We start from the raw sequence: 25,194 nt of genomic DNA, 5'->3' as shown, positions 1-25,194 counted from the left end.
TTTTTAATTAAAAAATATTTTTAAAAACAATTTTCACCAAAGTAACAATATTTTTAAATTATCTTCGTTTTTGCTCTTGACCTATGTGGTTTTCTGGAGATTCGGCCGTTAGCCTCGCATTCAAAGAGGAAGCTCCCCGGTTTGAAATTTATTATTATTGTTTCTTTCAATTTATGTTATGCTTAAATAAAGGATGCCATTAGATCCCCCGTGTCATGCTCGATATCCCCTTCCCCATATGTTTAAGTGTAACGATGGATAACTCTAGCTCTTATACCAGGACCAGGAGCAGCTTCTCATTAGCCTTTCTTTTTCACTTGATTAAAGAGAGAATTCTTAGGAGGAAAAAAAAAAAGAAAGAGTATCGTGAATTTGCTTTATTGACAAATTTCTGGTAGAAAAAACACCATTTAAATAGAATCAAAGGGGTGAGAAAACTCATTTTCAGGGCACTAGTACAAATACAATCCACTGCCTCCCTAACAATAATGAATTACAACGCGGATCTACCTAATTACTTTCTACCTCTTCTTTCTGCTATGTATTGCCCTATAATATATATATAGAGAGGAATGGAGGGGGGCAATTCACTTTCTTACTTCCCCTATTATACATAAATTTCTGGTTGCCAGTCAAGCTGCATGACAAAAAAAACTTTAACGCAGCTCAATATATGACTATCGCAAGCGCATCAGCAATCCCTTGAATATCAATATGCTTCAGTCACTGTACTCATCTGAATCTGCATAGTCTACGCCTTCATCATTCTGCACCCGACTGGCTTCTCTGTCTGACCCGTCACTCATTTCTATGTCCCCCTCTGAATCATCATCTCCCATTGCTGCAATGCCATTAGATGCATCTCCATCATCATCACTCACTTCCATTAAATTCCTGTTCCACCCATTGGAAGTGCCATTGAAACCGGGCTCCCAATTTCGTTGCTCATATACCTCTTCTTCAACATCATCGTCAGATTCTGCTTCTTCCATGCTGTTGCTATTATCATCACCCACCACATTCAGACTGCCCTTTTTAGCACTCCAATCCTCATCATCCAGGTTTCTGAATGACTTGACAAAGCTGTTGCGGGCAGCTGTTTTTTTAGACAGGGAGCTCACGGGGGCAGCAACCGTGTTGGTCATCCGACCAAGCAATGGCTCTTTGGCAACCGTCTTTTCCACTCTCCTCATCCGACCAAGCAATGGCTCCTTGGCAGCCGTCTTTTCCACTCTCCTCTTCCTAACTGTCCGACGGCCCCGACTAGATGCTTGCAAATTTGTTTTTCTACCCTGTTGCCTTGGACCTTGATTCAAATTCTGAATTCCCCTAGAAGAACTCTGCCTGCCTGTATCAGATTTTAAACCAGGTACTCTTCTCTGCCACTTTGTAGCAAGTCCTTGATCACGCCCCCCTCGTCCACGTTTATAATTGCTACGCTTACCACGTAGATCAACAATCTCTTCTTTATTGTGCTCTTCTAGCTTTACATCTTTTATTTCGACCTCTTCATTCTTAAAGTCAGAATATCTTGATGGAAGTTTCTGCATGAGAAAAACCAGGTGCATAATCAAAATCAAAATCAAAATATCTTTCCTATCAGTGATCACCTGAAATTTTCTAAAGTGCCACTGGCAGATTCTCTCCTCTTTTTTAACTAAATGTGTGGCCTCAACTTGCCCATAAAAGGCAATCATTCCAAGCATGGGCTTGAAACTACTCTTCCCCCAACCAAGTATATGGGTATAAACAGCCTCAGAACATGTGGGATTATACCTTCCCTTTAAAACACTCAAACGACCAACCCTTTTAGGCTTTTTGCAAGGGTTTGCACTCGATTTAAACTTGGAAAAGAAAGAAAGTGATGCCAACCCACCTCCCCCTCCCTCCCTCTCAAACACATGCACGTGAGCGTGCGCGACAATTGCAGTAAATGAAACAGAAAAGGATCAAAAGAGGAGGGAAAAACTAACTGACCATATATACTTTGACTGACTTGTCTGTAGAGGGTTCAGGTTTCTCATTCTTTACATAAATAATAGATGCATCTAGCTCGAAAAGCCTCAGGGCCACAGCTGCACTGGTTTTTGGCATCCATGGTAGTAGAGAAACTGATCCCAGACTAGCAGAATCACGTGCTGCACTTCCTGATGACGCAGAGGGGCCCAATAATTCTTTAGTCGTCTCAAAATTTGATGACAGTCTCTCTCTTTTTATGGCACTCTCGAACACAGTCAATCTCTGCAATATGAACTGTAAAATAAGCAAAAACATCCCACCATACACACAAGACAGAAACATGACACTAGGTACGTAATATGCTTGTTGTGCTACTGGCTTGGTACAAATCATAACAGGCTACTGGCTTGGTACAAATCATAAGATGGGCACATCCACAGGCACACTTGTCCACGTAAGAGCACATTAGCACAAAGCAAATTTTAATCCATGCAGATATATTGAAATCCATGGTCTTTTATAGCCTCCCAGGACAGAACTTGAACAAAACAACAACAAGGCAACAGCCTTTTTGGGTCTATTATACTATGTCATGACTTTATTATTGCAAAATGTGATTGTGTACTGCATTAAGGAGCAATGAATGCATGAAAATAATGCAGCAATGGAAACGGGAGAAAATCAATATACATGATTCTTCTATATATCAAAACCAGGTTCAGATTATATGCGAGGAAGTCACGAACAGTGGTACATACCTCCACAGATGAAGCCTGCATACCCATGAAATATTTGAAAAAAACAAAACAGTGTTGGAATAACAGTATGTTTTCTCTGAGAAAATGAATGAAACAATGCTTCCCCCACCCCATCATTAACAGAATAAAACAACAGTAATAGAAGCAACAAAACAAATCTAAGATCATCACTATTTAAAATAAATTGATTTGGCATTACATATTTATGCCAGAAATGGAACAGGAAAAACACAGATTTAGCATAGGGGTGTGTGTGTGTGTGCGCGCGCGCACAAGTAAAATTTTAGCGATGTGTAAGATGTTGAGAACCTGTAGGAGCTCCTCAGTTGATGATGACATTATCAACCTCACACCCCAGTCCTTCCTGCGGTTTTCCATCCAAAATGACTCAAGAGCTTCCTGTGGAACAGATACCTGCCAACTCAAAAGTGCAAACATATGGGTCAACGTGATTAGAAGTTATCAATGCTTAGAACCCAGAATCTTAAGAAAATATTTTCCTCGTATTTTTTTAATTGCTAAAGAGAATTGGGAAATCAAAATTAAACTGTAATATGAAAATGTCATTCCAACCTCTATGGAACCTAATAGCGCTGTCAGCAACCTGATTCCCAGTGGTAAACAAGAATCAAAAGCACGTGCATTTCCAGGATCAAACCTTTTCTCTTTGCATTGAATCTCATGTTCAGCAAAATCAAAATTCTTGTTATCAACTTTAAATGTTTGGTGGCAAGAAAGACAGTGGGTGTCTTCAGAGAGATAAGAGCTGAAACACAGGTTACAGGTATCCAATAACTGCTCACATCTTTTCTTCCCAAATTTCATGGCACATAATGTTGAGGAATTGAAGCAGTCTTTCCACATCCAGTTCTGAAAATCCAGGTACCTTTTCAAAGCACCCTTCTTCTCTGCTGAATTTCTCCCAAGCTCAATTCTAAACAATGAAAAAGTATCGAAAGTATCTGAGCTGGAAACACAAAACATACTGCTAGGGTCATCGATGTCAGCTGGGCAATTACAGCTGTCTGTTTCAGCTTTTTTGTTTTCATCTGTTGTTCCACTTTGGCACACAATGTTAGGAGACCACAAGTTTCTTCGTACATTTCCTTTGAAAGAAGACTCAATCTTTTGCAACATTATACGCAAATGAGATTCCCTAACCCCACGAGTATCCAGAGATGACAAAAGAGTATCAAAGGCCTGAACAGAAAAGGGGTTGAATATGATGTCAGTGAATGCTGCAAGGCATCAACCAAAGAACAAAAAACAACCATATCACCCAAGGAGGTTCATACTCTCATGCAATCAATCATGAGAGATAAAGAGAGCCTGGTTTTTCATCAGTATAGAGATGATTTTTCAGCTCTGGTAAACAAGGAAAAAGTGGAGTACTTCTTGCTTTTAATGCCAGGACAACCTCTAAGGAGACAGCCAACAGAAAGGTAAGAGATAAGAAAACATGTGCTTCCACTACAAGAGGTGATTATATATTATCTCTAAGATTACAACTATATGCTTCCCCTGGAATGGTGGAAAAGCACTAATTATCCCCCAGATGATTTAATAATGTCCAATCATTGTGAAGCCACACTAAACCAAAACACACCATCATCATGTCGAAACCACCCTGCCCCCTCCCAATAGGTAAAATCAATATAGTTACCATTATTCAGATTATGTCTGCAACTAATATATCCATGGTCGTTGTGGATAATTGGTGTTATTCGTCAACTAAAGAACCTCATTTTAACTCTAGCTTTAAGAGTCAAAACAAATATTAATATTTTTTTACCATGGGTTCTTAGATATTTTTCAACAGAGATTGCAATCAAGATATAAATGCATAAACCACAATGAGAGAAATTACCTCTTCTGAATCAATAACTCTCCAATTGCCATCATGCAATTCTACAAAGATCCTACCAGAACAAGGATCATTTCTAGAAGCAGATGCCACAAACTGCCAGTATCTATTACGTCTGCGATCTTGGCCAAGAGGCAAGGACCTGTAAATATGCATCTCTTCCGCTAAGTGGGTAACATAAGCTTTCAATTGTGAACGTGACCTTTTTGAAGCATATCCATGCTGCTGCACTGAAATGTTATCTGGATTCATGGAAAGATCTTGAACAACTAAGGCTTTTTCAGAAAGAACACTGCTTAAGTGATTCTCTACATTTTCTGCCAAAGGTTTCTGATCCTCAGCATTACTTGGAGATGCTTCCTTATTTTTGCTATCAACAAGAACCAAGGGGCTTTGGCTGCCTTCCACAGCAGAACTAGCGACTTGTGTTTCAACTCTGCCCCCAGTTAAAGATGGAAAATCTAATTTACTGATGAACTCTTCTTTCAACCGACTTCTATCTAACTGCGCCTCAGCCCACATTTGTTTTTTAAGAGCATTTGCAGCTTCCAAACGATCCTGTAAAACTTGCTATTAGTTACAAGGAGAAAAACTAACAGCTTCCTGGGATGAGAGTGATTTAACATTTAACAAAATGAAAAGGAGCTTTTACCTCAAGAACAGCACGAATGGAATTCCCTTCATTCGCAATACCAACTAATACAACAAGAGCATTAAGACGCTCTTCGACACTGAGATGAGAATATTCCCCTTCTGTGAGTCCCTGAATCCATGATTCACCTGACTTGCTTTCATCGATTTCAATATTTTGTCCATCTCCATTATTAGTCCCCTCATCTTTATGAGTAACACACTGCTCGATGATAATGGGAGTCATCACATCCTTTGGACCATTCATAGAGAAAGTTGAGAGACCTTTCTCAGACTCATTTAGTACAGTTAATGAAACATCATTACCGACTTTATATTTTCCACTCACTGACAAAGTACTTAATTTACTAGAAGGGACAGTGCTTTTGTTACCACTCAATGGAGTAGCTAAATCATCAACTTCAGGATCCTCATCAACATCGCCTTCAGAGTCTTCATCTCTTTCAACATCATCAGCAACTTCTCCACCTAAAAATCCATTTTCAAATATTCGAATTTTTTTTCTTGCTGCTGCAAGTATTGCCTCGGCATCAGCAGGATCCTTTCTGAAAGCTGCTCTTACACAATATGTTGAAGGAGCAATTCTTTCAAAAAGCTTTTGATCCCTTGTCAAAGCAACAGAAATAGACGCCTCTGGCGTCTTGCTTGTTGTCAGGTCTCGAAGTCCAGATTTCTGTAAGCAAAGGAGACAAGTAAGGAAATATCTGTTAGCAAAGAAGACAGGTAAAGAAAACAACAGTGGGGAAAATTAATGTTGGCAAACAAAAGAACTCACCTGAATCTTGTCTGCAAGTTCTAGCACTGTTAATCCTTTGCTCCCTTCAAGAGAGAGAACATGAAAAGCTGCAAACTTAACAGTTCCAGGTGTCAACCGATGCCTAGACTTTCTAGGAAGCAATAAACCCTTTTCTCGCATTAATGCAAATGCATTTTCAGCTGCTGATCCGTTGCGTATAGTAGAAATGATATCTTCACAATCCTTAACCTGCATCTAAAAATACAATCATCTGTGAGTATAAGAAGGACAAAGCATAAAAATAATAATCAGTCAGCAAACATCTTATTATACAAAATAACACACTAACAAAATGTGGTGACAGTTATCATCTAGATTGAACATGATTGATATCACACCAAGTTATTTGACAAGTGTCAAAACATAATGAAGCTCAAAACCCACCAAGAAACATTTTATGCATGACACTAAATTGATAAAAACCATTACCAAGTTATCTATCTTAGGAGGGATAATTTAGAGACAATCATCCTTTTCAGCATTTTTTCATTAAATGCCTGCTTCTCAGGATCCAAACATGGAACTTTATAGCTGAAAACCTAGGAATTTCACAAGTACACCAAGGAAGACTCATGTCATTTATTTGATGAGTTAGTTATAAAGGCACAACAAAATCCTGAAGAATCCTAAATGCCAAATAGTCCTAATAATAATAATAATAATAATAATGAACTCGCTCCTAAAAGGCAGATATATCCTAATTAACAAATTCACATAAAATAACCATAATTATGTAACTACTCCCATTAAGTGCAGTTTCAGCATTCCATTTTATTGACTGTATTATTCCTCTTCTCTTTAGTTATATATCATTTTATTAATAACTCCAATGAAAAAGCTTCAATCTTTTACTAAATGTGCTACCCGAATATTTTGCCTATTTCTACCTTTCTTCCAAGTCTATAGCAAGACATCAATTATGTCATTCCAAATGTTACTGCTCTGAACATCCATTGGTGTACAAGACCAGTTTCAGTTAGCATATATATGGCACATTAAAGGAGCTAAAGCAGGGAGAGCATAGAAGAAAATAAAGAAATGAAGACGAGGACAAACCTCGTCAATATCGCCCAAACCAGTCCATGTTGCATTCTTTTTCCTCAACTGTGGCCCAAATCCTGCAGACAGTGCCAATTGCCGGAGTATTTCGGGCCACGTTAATGGATTTAAGTGTTGCTGCCAGTTGCGTATATCAAAACCCCATGCATATGCCTAATACATTGGAGTAAAAGTAAAAAATGATTAAGCATCAACTGAAAGGATATCATGCCAATGAATACCAGTAAACATGTCCATGGAGCAGAGCTTACCCCTTGAACAATTTGTGGATGTCCACCTTCAGGATTGGCTGTATAATATTGATTTATTCCTAATCCAATAGAAGGCGTCCTTGCAACATCTTCAATGTCTTTTATTATTAATTTTAGAAGAGCAACATGTAATTCACTGAGCAATCTTGAATCCTAAAATCAAAATAGTATAAAAATCAACTGAGAGGAAGATGCATAAAATGAAGTTAGACAAAACAAAATTGAGACATGAAACTCACATAGTCATGGAAAGCTTGAACAAACTCATCAAGTGTAAATGGCCATAAGCCAAGAACATCAGCAAAAGTAATAAAAAATCTCCAGACCTGAAAAAGATAAAGATTTTGGGACCTCAAAATAAAGACGAGAGTATTAACATTATCAAAAATTATCTGGATCAACACAACAAGCATAGAGAAGCAGTATAGAAGAAAGCATAACTTTTATGATTTTTTTTTCATTTTTATGAAGTTAAAAAGAAATGAGCAGTGAAAAATGAGCCAACTAGAAGTTGTCAGAATTTCATTAGTGGGACTACAATGGAACCTAGTGAATCACATCATCATCGGCTAATCATGGATAGATAATACATATCACAGTTCAAGAAAATAAAAGGTGAGTTTTAGGACATACCATCAGAAGATTCCCGATATTTTCTTCAGAATCCAACCAAGGTTGAAATCCAAAGGGTTTTTTTAATTGCACGGACTCAGATGGGAATGTGATCAACAAGTCTGGAGCACAAAAATTTGTTTTTATAACTAATCAGAAAATGCAAAACAAACAAAATTCTAACCGTCCTATTTCAACAGAAAAATTAAGTTATTCTTTTTCAAAATGGTCTAATGTTCAGATATCATTACCTCTGAATGAATCGAGGTTTTGCAAAGTATCATAGTTGAGGTTAACTATTGAGGCTAAACCTTTGCTTGCAGCAGCCAATTCCATGAGTTCTAGCTGTTCATCCTCAATAAGATCCAAAGAGTCTTTTGCAATCTTACGTGCAGTTGCCTTCTCCATGGCAGCTTTGCGTTTCACTGCCTCTTTCTCCCTACGAAGCTCATCTTTTTGTCTTCTTTTCTCGGCCTTAAAAATAAACAAGGAGAACAAAGAGATGGTTGGGATGCTGCTATCTAAACATTAAAAAAAAAAATTACCTAAAAGCTCGGAATAATGGACTCGAAACTCACTCTTAAATACTCTTTCTGCATAAACTTTTCTCTTCGCTCAAGTTCACGTTTTTGCTCCCGCAGTAACCTCTCCTCCTCTCTTTGTCTTTCACGCATTAACCTCTCTTCTTCTTTTCGTCTCTCACGATCATGCCTTTCCATCTCTTTCCTCATTCGTTCTTCATTCTGAAAATGCAAGTTCAAACATCTGAATCAGATGAAAAAAATACTACATCAGCAATTCAAGACTGATAATATGGTACCTTCCGCCTTAAAATATCTTGTTTCTCAAGCTCTTTGCGCATCCGATTCTCATAAGCTTCAACATCCCTTACAGTTCTTGGTTCCTCAATCTACAAAAGGCAACCACATATATAATTACCAATCCTTGATTAAATGAGAGAGAGAAAGCAAAAATCTCTTGAAAACTTCAAGATACCTTGCGTTTCCTTTCCAACCGCAGTTCAGTATCATGGTGGAAGGTTTGTGCATCTGAAAAGACATTTGGATTTTCTGGTCCCATAATAGGATGACTGTTAGATTGAGCACTTGTTCTATTGTTTGCAAAGGTGTCTCGTTGCAGGAGATAGTCATCATCCCTCTGAGGTGATGAAAAAACATGCCCCCTCTTGTCTTGTTGAGACATAAGGCGAGCACGTGATATTTGGCCTGCACCAAAAGGTGAAGCTCTTCCCCTCAAAGTATCAACTGGTGAATCGTGATAAGGAGATTGAGTAAGTCCATAAGCATCAGATCGAATACTGGCATGATCCTGAAAAAAGTGGTGCTCATTAGTAGCCTTTACAGAGGCCTAGGATAGAATTGCTATTCAGAGTTTAACCAATATGAACTAGGCGAAATACAAAATCTACACTTAGAAGCCCAGCATTTACAAGGGAATGCATGCATCATATCATTCTATTGTACCAATCATAAATATAAGAGTTAGTTTATGGAATCCAATACAGAAGTGGAGTAATCTCCAAGAAAAGCAATGGAGAGAACTAGCTATAGAAACTTGACAGATATGCAACAAGGTCAGTTGCATTAGGTCGATAATAATAAGATGCAGCCTTTTTTTGCACAGCTTTCAGGCTGTCACATATTATCCTTTTGCATTTTTAAAGAAGGATGGTGTTTTTTTTGGTTAACTGTTAATTCCAGGCTGTTACTATCTTTTAATGATTTAGCTATAACGAGAAACGCAAGCCTCATCTTGACCTAAGAGATGGTGATAGAGGCTGACCAGAAATGTTTTTCAAAAAAAAAACCACGATACCAAGAACTTGGAAGGCGAAAGAAAATGGAAGTTCCCTAGTTTAATGAAGACTGAACATTTAGATGCTGATAGGCTGATGATAGCACATCAAAGTATCTAAATCATATTGCAATTCTATAGCATACAAGGAAATATCACAAACACCACAAAAATAAAAGAGAGAGATGAGGAATTTAAGAAACTACTTTGCTTGATTTGGCATCATGTCGCTCGTATACTTTGTCCTCATAAGAATAACCCATTCGCTTCTGTTGTTCAGTAATAGATGCTGCATGTGATTACCAATAATTTTTTAGCAGATGCGATCCCAACATCAAAAAGAATAAAAATGTCACATGTCAATGTTAAACAGTCAAAATTGCATTCTAACATGAATACATTCTGGAGAGAAAATTGAATTCTTTTCCACATTCATCAGTGAATGAATAGCCAGAAACAGGATAACCAGGCAAGTTTTAACTTTAATGGATCATGTGATCAGAAATGCCTAGGTATTCACTCTCCAATTAAACATCAGTGGCTATAGTAGCATGAACTTATCACTGTGGTAGCATGAAAAAATCAGTATCTAAATATAGTACAAGTGCAGTTCAGTTGTTCATTTCAAACAACAAACAAACAAATAATTATCCTAGTTAATACAGTTTCATTTCAAATTTTCTAATCAGCATAATTTTTAATCAGTGCAATTTAGTTGTAAATATAGTACAAGCGCAGTTCGGTTGTTCATTTCAAACAACAAACAAACAAATACAAAAACAGGAGAAATTAGCACCAAAAAGGCATGAATAAAAGAGTAACCATGAGGACTAAATATTTTTCTTTGCTCAAAATTGAATTCACGTGACATGCCAATGTTCATCCCACCTCATTTCAAAAATAACCATTACTACAATATCAAGCAATTAAAAGTATGGCATTGTTAAGATCAGTTAAGTAGCATGACCTATGGGTGTACCAAACGCATCAGGTGGCAAAGGATCAAACTCCATTCCAAGAATTGGCCCATCCTCCCTCAAGGGTTCCCCAAGCTGCGCCTCCACACAGGCAATAGCTCTAAGCTCCATAACCGACTGTGGTGATGAATCGTAGTACCTTCTCATCGTATGCCCATCATCTAAAATCACTTTCCTTGACTCTGAAAGTGGACTAGAGCCCGAACCGGACCCAGACCCATAATCACTTCCATTCTCAGCCCCTACCCTCATATCCTCCAAAGGAGACTCGGGCAATGGTGCTGTATTCCGCTGCTTCTTTACTGGAGTCTCCTTTTTGTCCTTCAACCTCCTGTGGCAAAACCACATCTGCAACTGCCTATCAGATAGTCCTAATTTCTCCGACAATTCTGCCCGCATCTCCTCTGACGGATATGTCTCAGCTGATGAAACCAGCAATAGCAAACAAAAATCAACAAAAAAAAAAAACAAACATGCTGATACGCGCGCGCATAATGCAAGAAATAAATAAATAATAATAGCTAATTATTGAATCAAAATCATCCAAGATCCATGCAAAAAAAAGAAAAAAAAACAAGTGAAGTAAACATATTACACATAAATCTAGAGAAAAAAACTAAGCATCTATAATCACTAACACGAAAATTAACTAGTTATGTGATTAAAATTGCCAAAAAAATCAAAATTTAAACAAAACTAACAAACAACTAAGCCTCTTCATTGAATAACACATAAAATTAGCAGGAATCCAAGCATAAACAGAATCACAAACAAAAAGAAATAGAGAAAATCCAAGCCAGAAGAGATCAAAAGCAAACAAATCAAATCAAAACCGTGTAAACATAAAGAGAGAATGAAGAAGTGTACGGACTGGCATAAGCTTTCTCTAGGGTTTCAAGTTGGAAAGGAGTCTTCATCTGTCGTTTAGGCTTGCTTTGTCCTTCATTAGAGCTCGCCACGTTGTTCTTCGATCTGTTGTGTTGTTCTTCGTCAGAATTGGCCTCCATCCGGAATCGCGATCGTAAAGATTAGGGTTTTCAAAACAGAAAACGAGAGAGAAAGAGAGAGAGGACTGATTTGGTTTACTTTTTTCTCTCTCTAATATCGTGAGGGTCAAGGCCCAGAGAAGAAATTAACATTACTCCTCCTCCTTTTTAATTTGTTTATTATCTTTAAGAAATAAATTGAATCCGAAAATAATATTGATAAACGCCGCGTGACGAAAAGAATTGAACGATCCTATGAGAGAAAAGGAAAGGAGTGATAATAAGGTGAAAATAGGCAACAAAAAATGAACGAAAGAAATCAAAAAACAATAACAACGAGAGAACAACAAAAACAAAATAGTCCTTCTTGACTCCAATTCGGATTTCCATTTTTTTTTTTACTGTTTTTATTATTATAATTATCAGAATTATTATTATTCTTGTTTGATTTTTGTGTTTTAAGTGTTGCTGGCAGGAAGGAGTGGGTTTTTTTTTTTTGTAACACTAACAACATCCTTTTTGTTTGGAACATGTTATATGTTCGTTCGTTCGTTCGTTCGTTCGCTCGCTTTTCCTCCTCTGTGCTGCCTCTTCTTTTTTTTACTTGGTGGTCAACTTGTCAATGCACTGTAACCCTTTGTATTTATTGTTTTCCCTGTTTAGTAGGCTCTGGAATAGTTCTTTTATTTTTCTTTTTCTTTTTCTTTTTTAGAAAAGATGGGTGGTTTCTTTGCAAAGAGGGATGGGATCGTGGGATATTTGGCTGCGGCTGGGTTCTTGCTTCCTTCCTCGTTGAAGAGTTCCTTGTTTTTGCTTGTGGATATGAGCTTGATTGAGCCTATGGGATCTTCGGGTGAGTCAATCATTTTGACATTTTTAGTTTGTGTTTATGGTGGGCCCTTTTCTTTTTCTTGGTTCTTGGGCTGGGCTCACGGGGTTGGGCTCGCGTGGGCCTGGGTCTTACTTCTTTTTTTGTTTTTTGTTTGTATGCTTATGGAATGAAAAATAGGATGCCACGAAGGTAAAGGAAAATAAGTTCTGTTTGTTTGGTAATCTAACGTACGAGAGGAAACAGTGCGTGTATGAAAAAAACAAACCAGTTAAAGAACCCGCCCTTGGATTCTCTTTTTATGTTCATGTATTTTGTTTTTATAAAAATATATATTTTTATTATTAGTATGGTTTATTGAATAAAAATTGAAGGTAATTAAATCAAATATTCGGAAAAATTCTAATGATTTGTAATAATGATGAAAAAATGTATCTCTTGAGTTAAGACTTCCTTTTTTATTTATTTATTTTCTTTTTACATAACATGCCATTTTTTATCAAAAACATTGTTTTTAAAATAAAAATTTATCATAATCTTATGGTTCTATGGTTTTAACAATAATAATTATGATTCTATAGTTTTTACATGAATGTATTAAAAAATACAAAAACAATAAATTTGAGAAAATTCTATAAAATAATATAATAAAAAATAAATATTTGATTTGCATTAAATATTCATGACCTATTTTTAAAAAAAAAACAATTCTACATATTATATTCATATATAATTATTCAAAAATTCATTGTTAAAAGTTCTAATATTATTTGAAAAATATGGCATAATCAAATAATTATTTTAATAAATTTGTTTTTAAGAAACATTGCAAAACAAATATAATAAAAATGAATATAATAAATATTAAGGGCCACCTTTAAAAAAAAAAAGAGGCCTACAAAATCAATATAATAAAAATAACAAAATAAATATTTTATTTATAAGAAATATCTTAAAAACAAATATAAATATTAGATTTATATATACTTATTCAAAAATTTATCATTAACATCATCATAAAAAGTTCTAATATTATTTAAAAAATATTGCATAATCAAATAATTATTTAAATATAATTTTGATAGATTTATTTTTTAAGAATTTTGCAGAAAACAAATCAAGAGTACGAGAGACCTCGCCTCATATAAAATATTATTCTAGATAAAAATTAAAATTTGCATATTTTTTTTTAAAAAAAGGTAATTTATAATTCATAAAATAAACTACATTATTATAATGTGATGATATTAAAACCTAATTAAAAATAACCATGACATGAATATAATATAAATAACTAGGCTGTTGAAGATCACAAAAGAAAATCTGAAAAAACCCACCCTTGGATTTATAAGTGTGTTGCCGACTTGCATCCTTGGAAAGTAAGAATTATTGCTGTCGACCTTGACACAAGGAAAGCGACTTGCGTTATCCTTATGAAATATGGAAGAGCTTGATAATTAATTCTCCTAAGCTCCTGTCCTTACAAAAAAAAAAAAAAAAAGAATTCTTGCATAAATAGTAAGCTCCAACCTATGTTTCCTTGACAAATAAATAATTAGCTGTCAATTATGAATCCTTCTTAGATTAGGATTCCTTGCCAAGATAAACTCTAATTTTGGTGCCTATAGAATAAGAAAGTTGGCCGGTAAAAAATCCACAAATCAAAGAAAAGATGATCATAAATTAACTATAAAAATAATATAATTCTCATATAGTAGTTTTAGGATTTTCTAAATTAAAATTGCTACTAAATTTTAACCCTGTAGAAATCAAATCCTCTAAAATCTTATGATGAAATTTTAGTTTAATCTAATAGTCAGATCAAAAATTATATTTGTTAGATTAAAATTACACTTTAAAAAAATATAAATCTAAAATCTCTCCTTGTCTAATCCTTGTATGGATCACATTAATTAACGTTTGATCATCCCTGCTTGTCTTGAGCTAAATATCTTAAATAGCACATTGAATGTCTTTTTAATCTTTCTGACCTTGTAATTGGTCCAATTGCCACCTTTAATTTATCCTTTCATGGTGCTTGTTGGTTCTTATCAATCTATATTGATCACCTCACAAATAAAGTTTAGGAAAGGAATCTATCTACTGTTATTTTTAAAGTCAACTTGATCTACAATCCTGAATAGTGGTGGGTTAACACTGGCATCATAAGACATACATACATCGAGAAGAGGAAATTTCTCATTTACAAGGAAGTGGATGAAGAAAATCTAAACTTGAAAAACTAATCATGAGAAGTTTATACTAAAAATGATTTCTAAAACACTTTTCAGCCTCAATAATGTACTTTATATTGCTGATATTATTTTTAGAGTTCCATTAAAAAAAAAGCCTAATGAGTTAGAAACAAAGTTGTTAAATTCAGTACGACTCAAAAAATTAATTTAAAAAACTCATGGTCCAAAACTTGATCTAGATTAGATTTTAAGTTGAATTGAAAACAATATTGATTTGGTTAAATTTAGCTGGTCTAACCAAGTTTTTAGTAACTTGATTGACTTGACTAAATTCGATTCAAACCAGATTAAGTCAACACCAAGAATATATGAAAAATAAATAAATTAAAACAACATTGTTTTAATAAAAAAAGATTGATTTGGATTTGGTAACTTTAAGCTGACCCTGTGATTCCAAATTAATTCGGTAACCCAATGATTCAGGTTCCTTTCCAGGTTGATCTCTAGACCATGCCTAACAAAATAGCCATCCATTTCCTAAACTCTTTCGGAACCCTCTTAGTATATGTACACTCCACTCCTGATATATCTGCAATATAAAGTTTTAACACAAAACTGGTTTCTTCTTACTTTCTTTCCTTTTCGCTTTTAATAAAAATTCAATAGTACGTTTAGGTAGCTGTGTTTAGTATTGTGGTTGTGGTTTGAAAAAAGTTGTTTTATAAAAAATATTTTTAGTTGAGGTTGGTTTGGTAAAATATATGTTTAGTTAAAACTGTGATTGAAATTGAGATTGAACAAAAAGTAGTTTAATGCGTTTGGTTAATAATGTTTTTCAAATTAAGGTTATAAAATAATTAAAAAAAGACATATATTAATATTGATGGTTTTTAATTGAAATATTATAGATTTAACTACTACTATTATATCATGAAATAAACAATACTTTATATAAAGTATTTATTGTTCCATTAAACTATTTGTAATTCCATCACATACAAAATCCATCTGACAAGGACTAAAATTTCCATTGCTTCCTGAGCGTGTAACAACATCAAGTAAAATATCATTAAGAATAAAATTGGAATTGCAATCAAATTCTGCAAATGTTACGTCATCATACGATTTCCTTCTAATTTAATTATGTAGTGCCATTGAATAATATTAAACACTAATTTTTCGAATAAAGCACAATATCTGAGAAATGTTTTTGGATTTTTTTTATTTTACTAGATCGGACCTGGTCCAATGCATTTAGTTTTAAGCCGGACTTGTTTCGGCTCATGAATAGTTAAGAGTGAATTAATTTACTCTCCACTGTTCATTTTGTAGAACAATGGAGATGAGGAAATGTAGCAGAAGAAAAAGAAAGAAGAAGGAGAAGGAAAAGGGGAAAAGCAATGGAGACAAGAGGGTTGTTTTGGAAAATTTTTGCAATGGTTACGTTGTCGTTTTGTAAGAGACGAGAAAAGGGAAGAGAGGGGAACAAGGATGAAAATTTAGGAAATGATAGGATTTTGCCGAATCTAAATAATGGAGACCTCTCGGGTTGTTTTGGGAAATTTTTACAATGGTTAATTATCTGCATTGTCAATGAAGAAAGAAGAGAGGAGAACACACCCTCATGAAAAATAAATTTAAATTGTTTTTCAAGAAACTGAGTTCCAGTCTCAGTTTCGAGTGGAACCCAAAACAATAAAAATATATCTAATATCTAATCAAACATTTATAAACAATTTTTTTTTTTTTTTTGTAAACATAACCACAACACCAAACACACAGTTAAGTTAAACCTGATGCTTCCAATAACCGAATTCTGGAAACACAATTTGGAGGCAGAGATGTCACGACTGGACAGGGCTCTTTTCAAGTACAAAGTGATGTCTATTGACACCGAATTTCCTAGCTCTATGCGCGATACACCGAGAGATGGGTCTGAGACAAAGAGATACAAAGACTTGAAGTTCAACGTTGATGTTCTCAAATGATCCAATTGGATATCACATAGTCTGATGAGAAGGACACTAGTTTTGGGGATGGGAATTCAACTTCTATTTCGATCTTGCTGAGGATTTGTGTGTTTTTGAGTCCGTGGAACTATTAAAAAAGAATGGTTTGGACTCTGACAAACATGCAAGGGAAGGTATTTACATGCCTGGGTTTACCAAGATTTTCACAGCTGTTCTTGCAAAACACAGGGATTTGTTCTGGGCTACTTCTCATGGCCTGTATGATCTAGCCTATATACCGGGGTTGATCACCCATTGCTCCATTGCCAGATTCACTTCCCTCCTTGGCACTGTATTCGACAGAGATGTGGATGTTAAGTACATGACCAGATTTTGTGAAGAGCTCTGTGGTGGTGAATTGGGTTTGTCCATATTGGCTAACATATTGAGGATTGAGAGAGAGGGTGGAGCACACCAAGCAGGATCAGATAGTTTATTGACCACCCTAGCTTTCGCCAAAGTAGACAAAGTTAGCAGGTAATTAGAGTGTTATAAGAATTATTTTTTAAAATATTTTTTTATTTGAAAATATATTAAAATAATATTTTTTTATTTTAAAAAATTAATTTTGATATTAATACATCAAATGATTCATAAATATAAAAGAATTTTATTTTTTTAAAATCAAAATTTTTATAAACACAATATCAAACTGCCTCGAAGTTAAAAGAAATATACTATATGTATACCGAAAATAGTCATAATTTTTATTCAATAGTTAGATATAGGTTTTCCTGGCCTAGTTTTATAAAGGTTTTTTTTTTTTTTTTTGATTTACGTGGGGTGTCCGGGCCAGCTTGCGCGCACCACGACTATTCCCTACGGTCCACTGAACATCCTGCAAGCCCAGGGGCAGGTTAGGCACCACGAGGGTGACAGACGTGCACATAGAGGGTCGAACCCGAAACGGGGACAGAACAAGTCACACAATTGACCACAACAGCTAGGCCCTCAAGTTGCATATAAAGGTTTTTTTTATTCAATAGCTAGTTACCTAGTTTTATAAAGGGTTTACTTGTGTAAGTGTCTAGAAATTCTTTTTTATTTGATTTTTCTTGTTGTGGTCACTATACAAACAACATCGTGTGTTATTTTTTTAAAATCATACTTCATGTTATTCAAATTTTATAAAATATATAAAAGAAATTCTATAGTTTAGAATTATAATCTAGAGCTAGGAAAACACAGATTTTATATCTTTCGCGGAAAGCTAGGATCTTTATATGGAATGCAGCCTCGGATTTCTCCAACAGTTACACCGCCTCCTCTATCACGCTGCTGCATCCCCAAGTGAACCTAACAAAAAAAAAAGTACTTCTCTGCAAGTGGCGATGCATATTTCATTTCCACTCATTCTATTAAACTCCCTCTGCGGCTTCTAATCATTAAAGTTCAGACAGAGCAAATGATACATTATTTCTAGTCAACATAAGCTGATTGCAACTTAGCAATAGTCTGTACTCTGAATCAACGAAAATTAATGAAAAAAAATTAACTTCACAAGGACAACAGGATATTCTTATCTTCGAAACATAGAATTTGACTTTACAAATAAGGTTTCCTTCACCCACGGCCAAAGCCTCTTTCCTTCTCATGCTGCTTTCCCTCGCTGCAAAAGAGACCAAATTTGCATTAAGAGTTAGGGTAATTCATTTTAAAGACCTTACTTCCCACTTCCATGGTCATAAAGAAATCGTAAATCAAACAAACTAATTCTCCAAAAAGTGCATATATCTCTTAAGAAAAGATCAATTTCCTTGTAGTTTCCACAGGTGCATACGTTCAAAGGATTTCAGCAATGGATATTTTACGCTGATATCACTCTTTAACTTAGATTTTAACCCAAAAAGTAACAAAATGCTCAGCACAATGCAACTTGTAACCCAAATACAAAAATAAGCCGAGAATACTCATGTTTGTTGGAGTATTCTAGAATGAAACTCACTCGTTTCTCCTCTTCCATCTTGGCCTTAATGTAAGAGTAGGTTGCCACTCCGGCAATTGCAATTCCTGTTCCAATACCAGTTTGTGTTGAGATTTTGTTACCTGCAAGGAGGGAATTGTTAGGTATTATTTTGATTTTACTATCCACAAAAAATAATAGTAGTAATAGCACTTGTTTGGAAACAAATGAGTAATCAAGTGGTGGACAAGACAAATCATTACCAAAGACCAGGATGGAAAAGCCAATCACGAATACACGTTTCAGCACATTGCCCACTGCATGTGTAAGAGGTGCAACCCTCTCCAAGGTGTTGGTAGCCAACTGAAAATTCAAGAGGAAAAAACTTTTTATAATCCTACAAAACAGTATCGTGATAAAAAAAGTTGGCTTTCCAGATAATAGCGGGAATGAAAACGGCAAGTAGTTGAATTGAACTCTCTGTGTAAATGCAAAAGGAGACCACACCATTACTTAATTTGCAGGGTCCTTCTACCATTTTGTTGATGTAAGTCAAAGGCATTGGTGTTTAAATGCTTTTTCCTTAATGTTTATATAGATGTCTGAAACAGTTTCCATAATGATTTGAGTGCATAGATCTCCGGAAAGGATATTAGAATATTCCAGAATAGTTGTTTGCACTTTGCATATCCCAATCATTAGTGCAGTCTCGCAATATGTCAACACTCGTTATGGAAACCTATGCAAGCATTCAAATCACTACAAAAACTCTTCAGGAAAACTGTGCAACTGTTATGCTAAATGCATGTAAACATCAATGCCTCCAGAGGCATTGTTTTATATGACTAAATTGTATAGACATAAGAAGATCAGGAGAAAGTTCTTGCCTGATTGTAGAGGTGATAAAACATTCCAACCCAAAAAAGGTCTGAGATGAACTTGGTTAGGCCCACTTTAGCAATTGCATCGTTAAAGCCATGCTTGATCAGTTGAGGTCCCTCGACCTGCAAAGGCAAACGTGACACAAATAAGAAGAGATTTTATGAACTGAATGATTAAGATTTTTAATATGGTCTTGTAAGTAGAAATCTCCAGGGGCATCAATGGTTTCATACTCACAAGAATGGCAGGTGGAATGCAGACAAGGAGTGCAATGATGGAAATGTAAGCATAAATATTAGTGCTGTCCATATCAGTCTGCAGGGATAAAAAAAGAAGCAATCATTAGGAAGTACTTATTAATTAATCAGCAAGCAGTTGCTCATATAGTACAAACAAAAGCTTCATTGAATTACCATAGCTTTCTTTGAGTAGAGACTCCTGTAAGTGAAGGAGATGTTGGAAATCATAGCACTGATAAAGCCCGTCCAATTGAATGAGAGCTCAGTCAATGATGCCATGGACACACCTGCATTTAATTTACAATGGAATGTCATTCAAAATTTGTGTTACCTTATCAGTATTATAATAATCAACTTAGAGTTTCTGATTACGCAAGCAATTCAAGTCAATAGGAGAGTGAGGGAAATAATGAGTAGACATGATTTTGCATCCCAATAGAGTGTAGGTTGATTACAGTCAGATGGCATATTATTGCAGAAATAAAAGAGAAAGCTTACCAAGAACGACAGGCAGAAGTGATAGCCACAGAGTTATCGGTATTGACTGTCCCAATACGAATTGAGAAGCAGCAGCATTGAAGAAGGGCTCAAGTGCTGTAATGAAACATAATCGACTATAAATAAGGAAACCACTCTTGAGAGGTTAAAATGTCCTCATCAAACAGTGTTGATAAGCAAGAAAATTGTCTTCCCATAAATTTGGATAATAAAGTGCCTTCTTGATGTCACCTTTGATTGTGTGTGTAAAGGAGACAGCAACCGCCGCAAAGGAGACATTACTGGTCACATGGCCTAATGCATGACAGACAGCAACGGGAATCAACAGCTTCAGGAGATTTGAGTCAATAGGCTGCACGCAATACACAGCATATAAGTAATGCATTATCAGTGCTCTTGAGCTTCAGCAATCATCTTCCTAATACCATATGACACATAGACAATAAGATTAAGACAGGAAACTCACGGTTCCTTCAAAAATCATACCCTCCAAAAAAAATAAGAACTTTAAATGTTTAAATGGCAATAGTTAGTACAAATACTAGCAATCTTCATATTTCTTCACCAAGTCCCAAATACAAGGTACTCTTCCCAATTTAAGGACAACCCCTGTTTCCTCACAGGCATTACCCCTGAAAACCGGAGACTTGTCAAAGATCAATCACGATCTATACACATGTTACATATAAGGTAACCATAAACTGTTTATAAAACACAATCATCTTCCCTAAATCAAAATCAGCCAAACAATCCCATCTTAGAACAGGAAATAGGCATTAATTAATAGAGGTTTAACTTACAGCGCGCTTTGGAAGGCCCACAGTCCAGCTCACCAAACAGTACACCACTCCAACAAACAAATGAATCACCGAAACAAAACTACACAAGACACCATCAACAAACATTCCATCAAAGCACAGACACACCAACTAACTAAGTATATAATATAATAATATAATAATTAGCAACTAACTAATTACTAATACTTACTATGGATAAGGGAAGTAATTGTAAATCTTCTTGTTAAGGATGTTAAATATCACGTTCAAAAAGTACCTGCAAATTAATTAATAAATAATTGTCCAAAAATAAAATCCATAAAATCATATAACGAGACAAGAAGCTTGACCGTCTGGGATTTGTTAATTACAGTCACGTGATTGTTCAATGGAAAGGAAATGAAGTCACGTGATCTACTACGTACCACATGAAGAAGAAAAAGCCGGTTACAAGAGCCGGATACTTGTCGAAAAACCCAATCGGAGCGACCTTCCCATCCCTGCAAAAACACCGAGTCAAAAACACGAACAAAACCGAGTCAGATTCCGACACGGAGCCAGTCGACCGAGTCAGAACGGAGGAAACGGACCTCACCCGGAGGAATCACTTCCTTCTGCCGGAGATGAAGCTGCGGCCATAACCGGCCGGAGAATATCCTTCCTTGCATTCATCGGAGAAGATGCTTCCAGAAGCAATGATGGCCGCAGTTGCCTTCCCCATATCAGATTCCCGCCTTCACCGACTGCTCCGATCGGTTTGATCGAGATGAAGCTGCAACTAGTGTTGCTGTGGCTCTCTCGCAGTGGCCTACGCACGTGAGCGATGGTGGTGGCACGTGAAAAGACGCGTGACTCCATGGCTGAACTTCGATCGAGAGAGAGAGAGGGGGAGAGAAATGTGATATTGGTACCAAGAGTGAGCTCTTAAACCCTTCTTTTTCCCCCTCGAGAGAGCGGTTAATTGCCTCCTGTTCCGTGCTTTTCAATTTACTCGCTATCCCCTGCTTCGCGGTGTACGTTAATACAATGCACGACCTCTCTGATGCTTTTGATTTAGAATAAGGGAGTAGCGGATCAGGGTTGAAGAATCCCGTGCGGGTCACGCGACCTAATCAACGGTGAACACGTGTTTGAGAGTTAAGTAAGAATATGGGAATATGTTATGGGGGAGATGCCAGGGTAGAAATAATGGAGGGAGATTTTTCTTTTTAATTTGATATATTATAGCATTTGTTTTTGCGATGAGAGATTTTTATTCTGGTGGAGGATTGCTGTTCTCTGGTGATGTTACGAGGGAGGAGGGGGGGGGGGGGTGATGGCGATGAGGTGGGGCCACCTTATCTGTGAGTGAGAGGCTTGTAACGATATGAGGATCTGAGAGGATGTCTTGTCCATTCGAGGTGGTCTCCCCTCTTTGCTCTGTGTTTTCCAATCCTCTTATCACTTCAGCTAGTTTTCTTTTCTCTTGTGTCAGTCGTGAGTTATGAGTGGCGTGACTGTTGAGTTATTGACTGTTTTGAAAACTGTTTAAATGTTGGGTTTTTTGGTTTTTATATATATAATGTCAAATTTCAACGAGATTCATTGCGCTGTGAATTATTATTATAATATAATGTCATTTTTGTCCTTCAAAGAAATATAAATTGAAAGGGTAAAATAGTTTTTAACTGTTCAATTGCATCACCAATTTTAATGAGATAAATCAGTTTTTTTATTTTTTTAATGCATAATAAAATTATTAATTTGCTCTAAAAATAGAAAATTTCATCGATTTTAAAAATAGCATTAACCCCTAAAAATAGATGATTTAGTTGATTTTAAAAAAAATTGATATTAATCCTTGAAAATAAACGATTTCATTAATTTTGAAATTTTAACTAGATTTTAGGTGAAATGGACATTAGATTCGTATGGATACTCAAAAAAAGCTTTGGCCTGCCAATAATCCTACCATTTATTCTAGTTTGAAATTTAGTTGAAAATTACTATACGAGAACAAATGCTTTTTTTTTTTTTTTACTAAACATTGGTATATCCTCACATAGAATTTACGCATCCAATCATAAATCAATGATTCTACATATAACAAACACCCTCATATACAAAATTAAAATTTCACATATAAAAATCAAAACATCCTCGTGTAAGATCGATAATGTAACACAAATATTTGACATAAATGAGCCAACTCAACACATATTATTTATCACAAATAAATCAACATAAAAACAAAGACACAACATAAATTATTTAGAATAGATAATCAATGTGTTATGGTTCAAAATTGACCTTCCAAAAAGGTGAGGATCGACTATATTGTGGGAGACTATGGCGACGCGTGTTTGATATATGCCAGTGGTAGCAATATTTATAGCACGTCGGTGCACATGCTAAAGAGGTTGGGTGGCACATTGCCTAGCCCTTCTGGCGCGCCTCTTCCTTGTCTTTCTTTTAGTTATAGAAGTGAGCTTCACTATCTCCTAAGCAAAGAGATCAAGCCACCTATAGTCTCGATTCTTATTTTCATCTCTCTTCTTTCTCATTTCTTTTTCTACGTCCATTATTTGACTACTACTTGTGAGGAAGTTATTGGGAACGTTTTGGAAGGGGTTGACAACATTGATGGTGATGTTGTTCATGGTTAACAATGTAAGGAACGAGGAAGTAAGGGTTGCAGCTAAGTTTTGTTTCTTTTAGAAGAGATCTAGATTATGATCAGTCAAGGTTAGAACTGTTTTTGTCAGTGGGGTGAAGCTCTGTTAATGGTTGTGGGTTGCTCATTGTTGTTGTGGTTAGCAACACCATTGATAGTGTAAGGGAGAGAGGGAGCTTCTATGTTCTTTTCTTCCTCTCTTGTTTTTTTATATTTTTTTCTCCTATTTTTTTGTGCTCATTTTCTCTTTATGCTTTCTCTCAATTCTTTTTTTTTTCTCTAAATAATTTTTTTTCTTTATTTTGTCTCTCAAAAGTTTTCTCTCTACTCCTCTCTCTCCTTGTCCCTCTAATGGTGGATCACTCAATAGTGGCTAGGGTTTATTTTGACATTTTCAATGGTAGCTAGGGTATTGTTTTTTTGGCACCCCTCCATCTCTAAAATACATCTCATCAATTTTGTTTTCTCTAAACCGAGCATCAACCGAGCACTTGATGTTTTTTCCTAATACCATAAGAATCTAATACAAAACGAATAGAAGCAAACCATAAGGGTCGATCCCAAATCAACTAAGCATAAAAAGAAAGAAATTGAAAAAAAAAAAAACTTGAGCTGCATAAAAGAAAAGAAACAAAACACTATGAATTTACTATTGTAATCTCCAATACTTATGAATCTTGAGCAACTATGTTTTTTTGCTTCATGAATCTCACTACTTCTTTTAGTTTCTTGTAATATATATATTTTTTATTCTTGTTCTAAATCATCCACATTTGTATTGGCATGTCTTATGATTGCTTTTGGTTTATATTAATTAAATAAATAGCATAAAATAAAATGTTGGATTCTTTTTGTTGAAATTAAAGATCATAAAAAAAATAAGACTTATAATAGCAAATTAGTTTCTTCAATTGAATTTAAATCATTATTCTTCTTATAAAAAAGAGTGTTGTATAATTAAGTTTATGAATTAAAGGATTTTTCACATTACAAGATTAAATATTTTAATTTTTAATTGTTTTCTAGTTTCACGGCATATCATTAACAATTTTTTTTAATATTTATTAGTGCATACGATTCTTACTCTATTTTTTCTTTAAAAAAAGAGCATTAAATTTTAAATTTATATTTTTCTTGTTACTAGAAAATATACTATCTATATGTTATTATTTTTGGGAAGTAAAAAAAAAACTGTTGCTCTAACCTGTAGGGTACATTGGTTAGTCAAATAGCAGGACCTGATTACAATAGCAGCAAGCAACAGTTCAATTTCTAAGATAATTTGAAATTGTTAGCTGTGAATTAAATTATGTTTGCAATTTCTTAAAAAACTTTAAGACCTCGTCTTTTGTTTTAAACAACTGTCTATTTCCTGCCACGACAACCCTTTTTTTTTTTTTTCATGTGTCTATATATCTAAATTATATCTTGGACTTAGATATATGTGATGGGATTTCGACAATTTATTCTCCTTGCTTG

General features: G+C 35.3%; 2 protein-coding genes and 1 pseudogene across 4 annotated transcripts; 1 reads left to right on the top strand and 2 right to left on the bottom strand.

Annotated features, from left to right (window-relative positions):
- Positions 1–362: 362 nt before the first annotated feature.
- LOC133699552 (homeobox-DDT domain protein RLT1) lies at positions 363–12,242 on the bottom strand. 2 transcript variants are annotated; one of them, XM_062122845.1, is made up of 18 exons: positions 11,614–12,242; positions 10,733–11,164; positions 9,972–10,054; positions 8,947–9,279; positions 8,771–8,860; positions 8,529–8,693; positions 8,202–8,424; positions 7,972–8,072; positions 7,578–7,664; positions 7,339–7,491; positions 7,085–7,240; positions 6,008–6,223; positions 5,234–5,905; positions 4,585–5,139; positions 3,291–3,917; positions 3,027–3,131; positions 1,978–2,241; positions 363–1,544 (listed from the first exon to the last, which is right to left on the bottom strand). In XM_062122845.1, the coding sequence occupies exons 1-18, from the start codon at positions 11,747–11,749 to the stop codon at positions 720–722; spliced, it is 5,223 nt and encodes a 1,740-aa protein (XP_061978829.1). In that variant the 5' UTR covers positions 11,750–12,242; the 3' UTR covers positions 363–719. The 2 variants fall into 2 exon arrangements, with proteins under 2 accessions (XP_061978829.1, XP_061978830.1); XM_062122846.1 differs by having other exon boundaries at positions 6,008–6,217.
- A 4,328-nt stretch (positions 12,243–16,570) lies between these two features.
- LOC133700143 (putative CCR4-associated factor 1 homolog 8) lies at positions 16,571–17,383 on the top strand (annotated as a pseudogene).
- Positions 17,384–18,114: 731 nt separating this feature from the next.
- Positions 18,115–22,220, bottom strand: LOC133699712 (triose phosphate/phosphate translocator TPT, chloroplastic). Of its 2 annotated transcripts, none has more exons than XM_062123097.1 (12): positions 21,658–22,220; positions 21,488–21,562; positions 21,274–21,339; positions 21,084–21,162; positions 20,515–20,635; positions 20,284–20,379; positions 19,960–20,072; positions 19,784–19,861; positions 19,552–19,668; positions 18,928–19,027; positions 18,707–18,807; positions 18,115–18,370 (listed from the first exon to the last, which is right to left on the bottom strand). In XM_062123097.1, the coding sequence occupies exons 1-12, from the start codon at positions 21,918–21,920 to the stop codon at positions 18,353–18,355; spliced, it is 1,227 nt and encodes a 408-aa protein (XP_061979081.1). In that variant the 5' UTR covers positions 21,921–22,220; the 3' UTR covers positions 18,115–18,352. The 2 variants fall into 2 exon arrangements, with proteins under 2 accessions (XP_061979081.1, XP_061979082.1); XM_062123098.1 differs by having other exon boundaries at positions 21,653–21,793.
- Between the last annotated feature and the right edge of the window lie 2,974 nt (positions 22,221–25,194).

This window comes from Populus nigra, chromosome 7 (assembly GCF_951802175.1).
Source record: "Populus nigra chromosome 7, ddPopNigr1.1, whole genome shotgun sequence".
NCBI classification, from domain to species: domain Eukaryota; kingdom Viridiplantae; phylum Streptophyta; class Magnoliopsida; order Malpighiales; family Salicaceae; genus Populus; species Populus nigra.
This window is presented reverse-complemented; position numbering and strand designations above follow the sequence as displayed.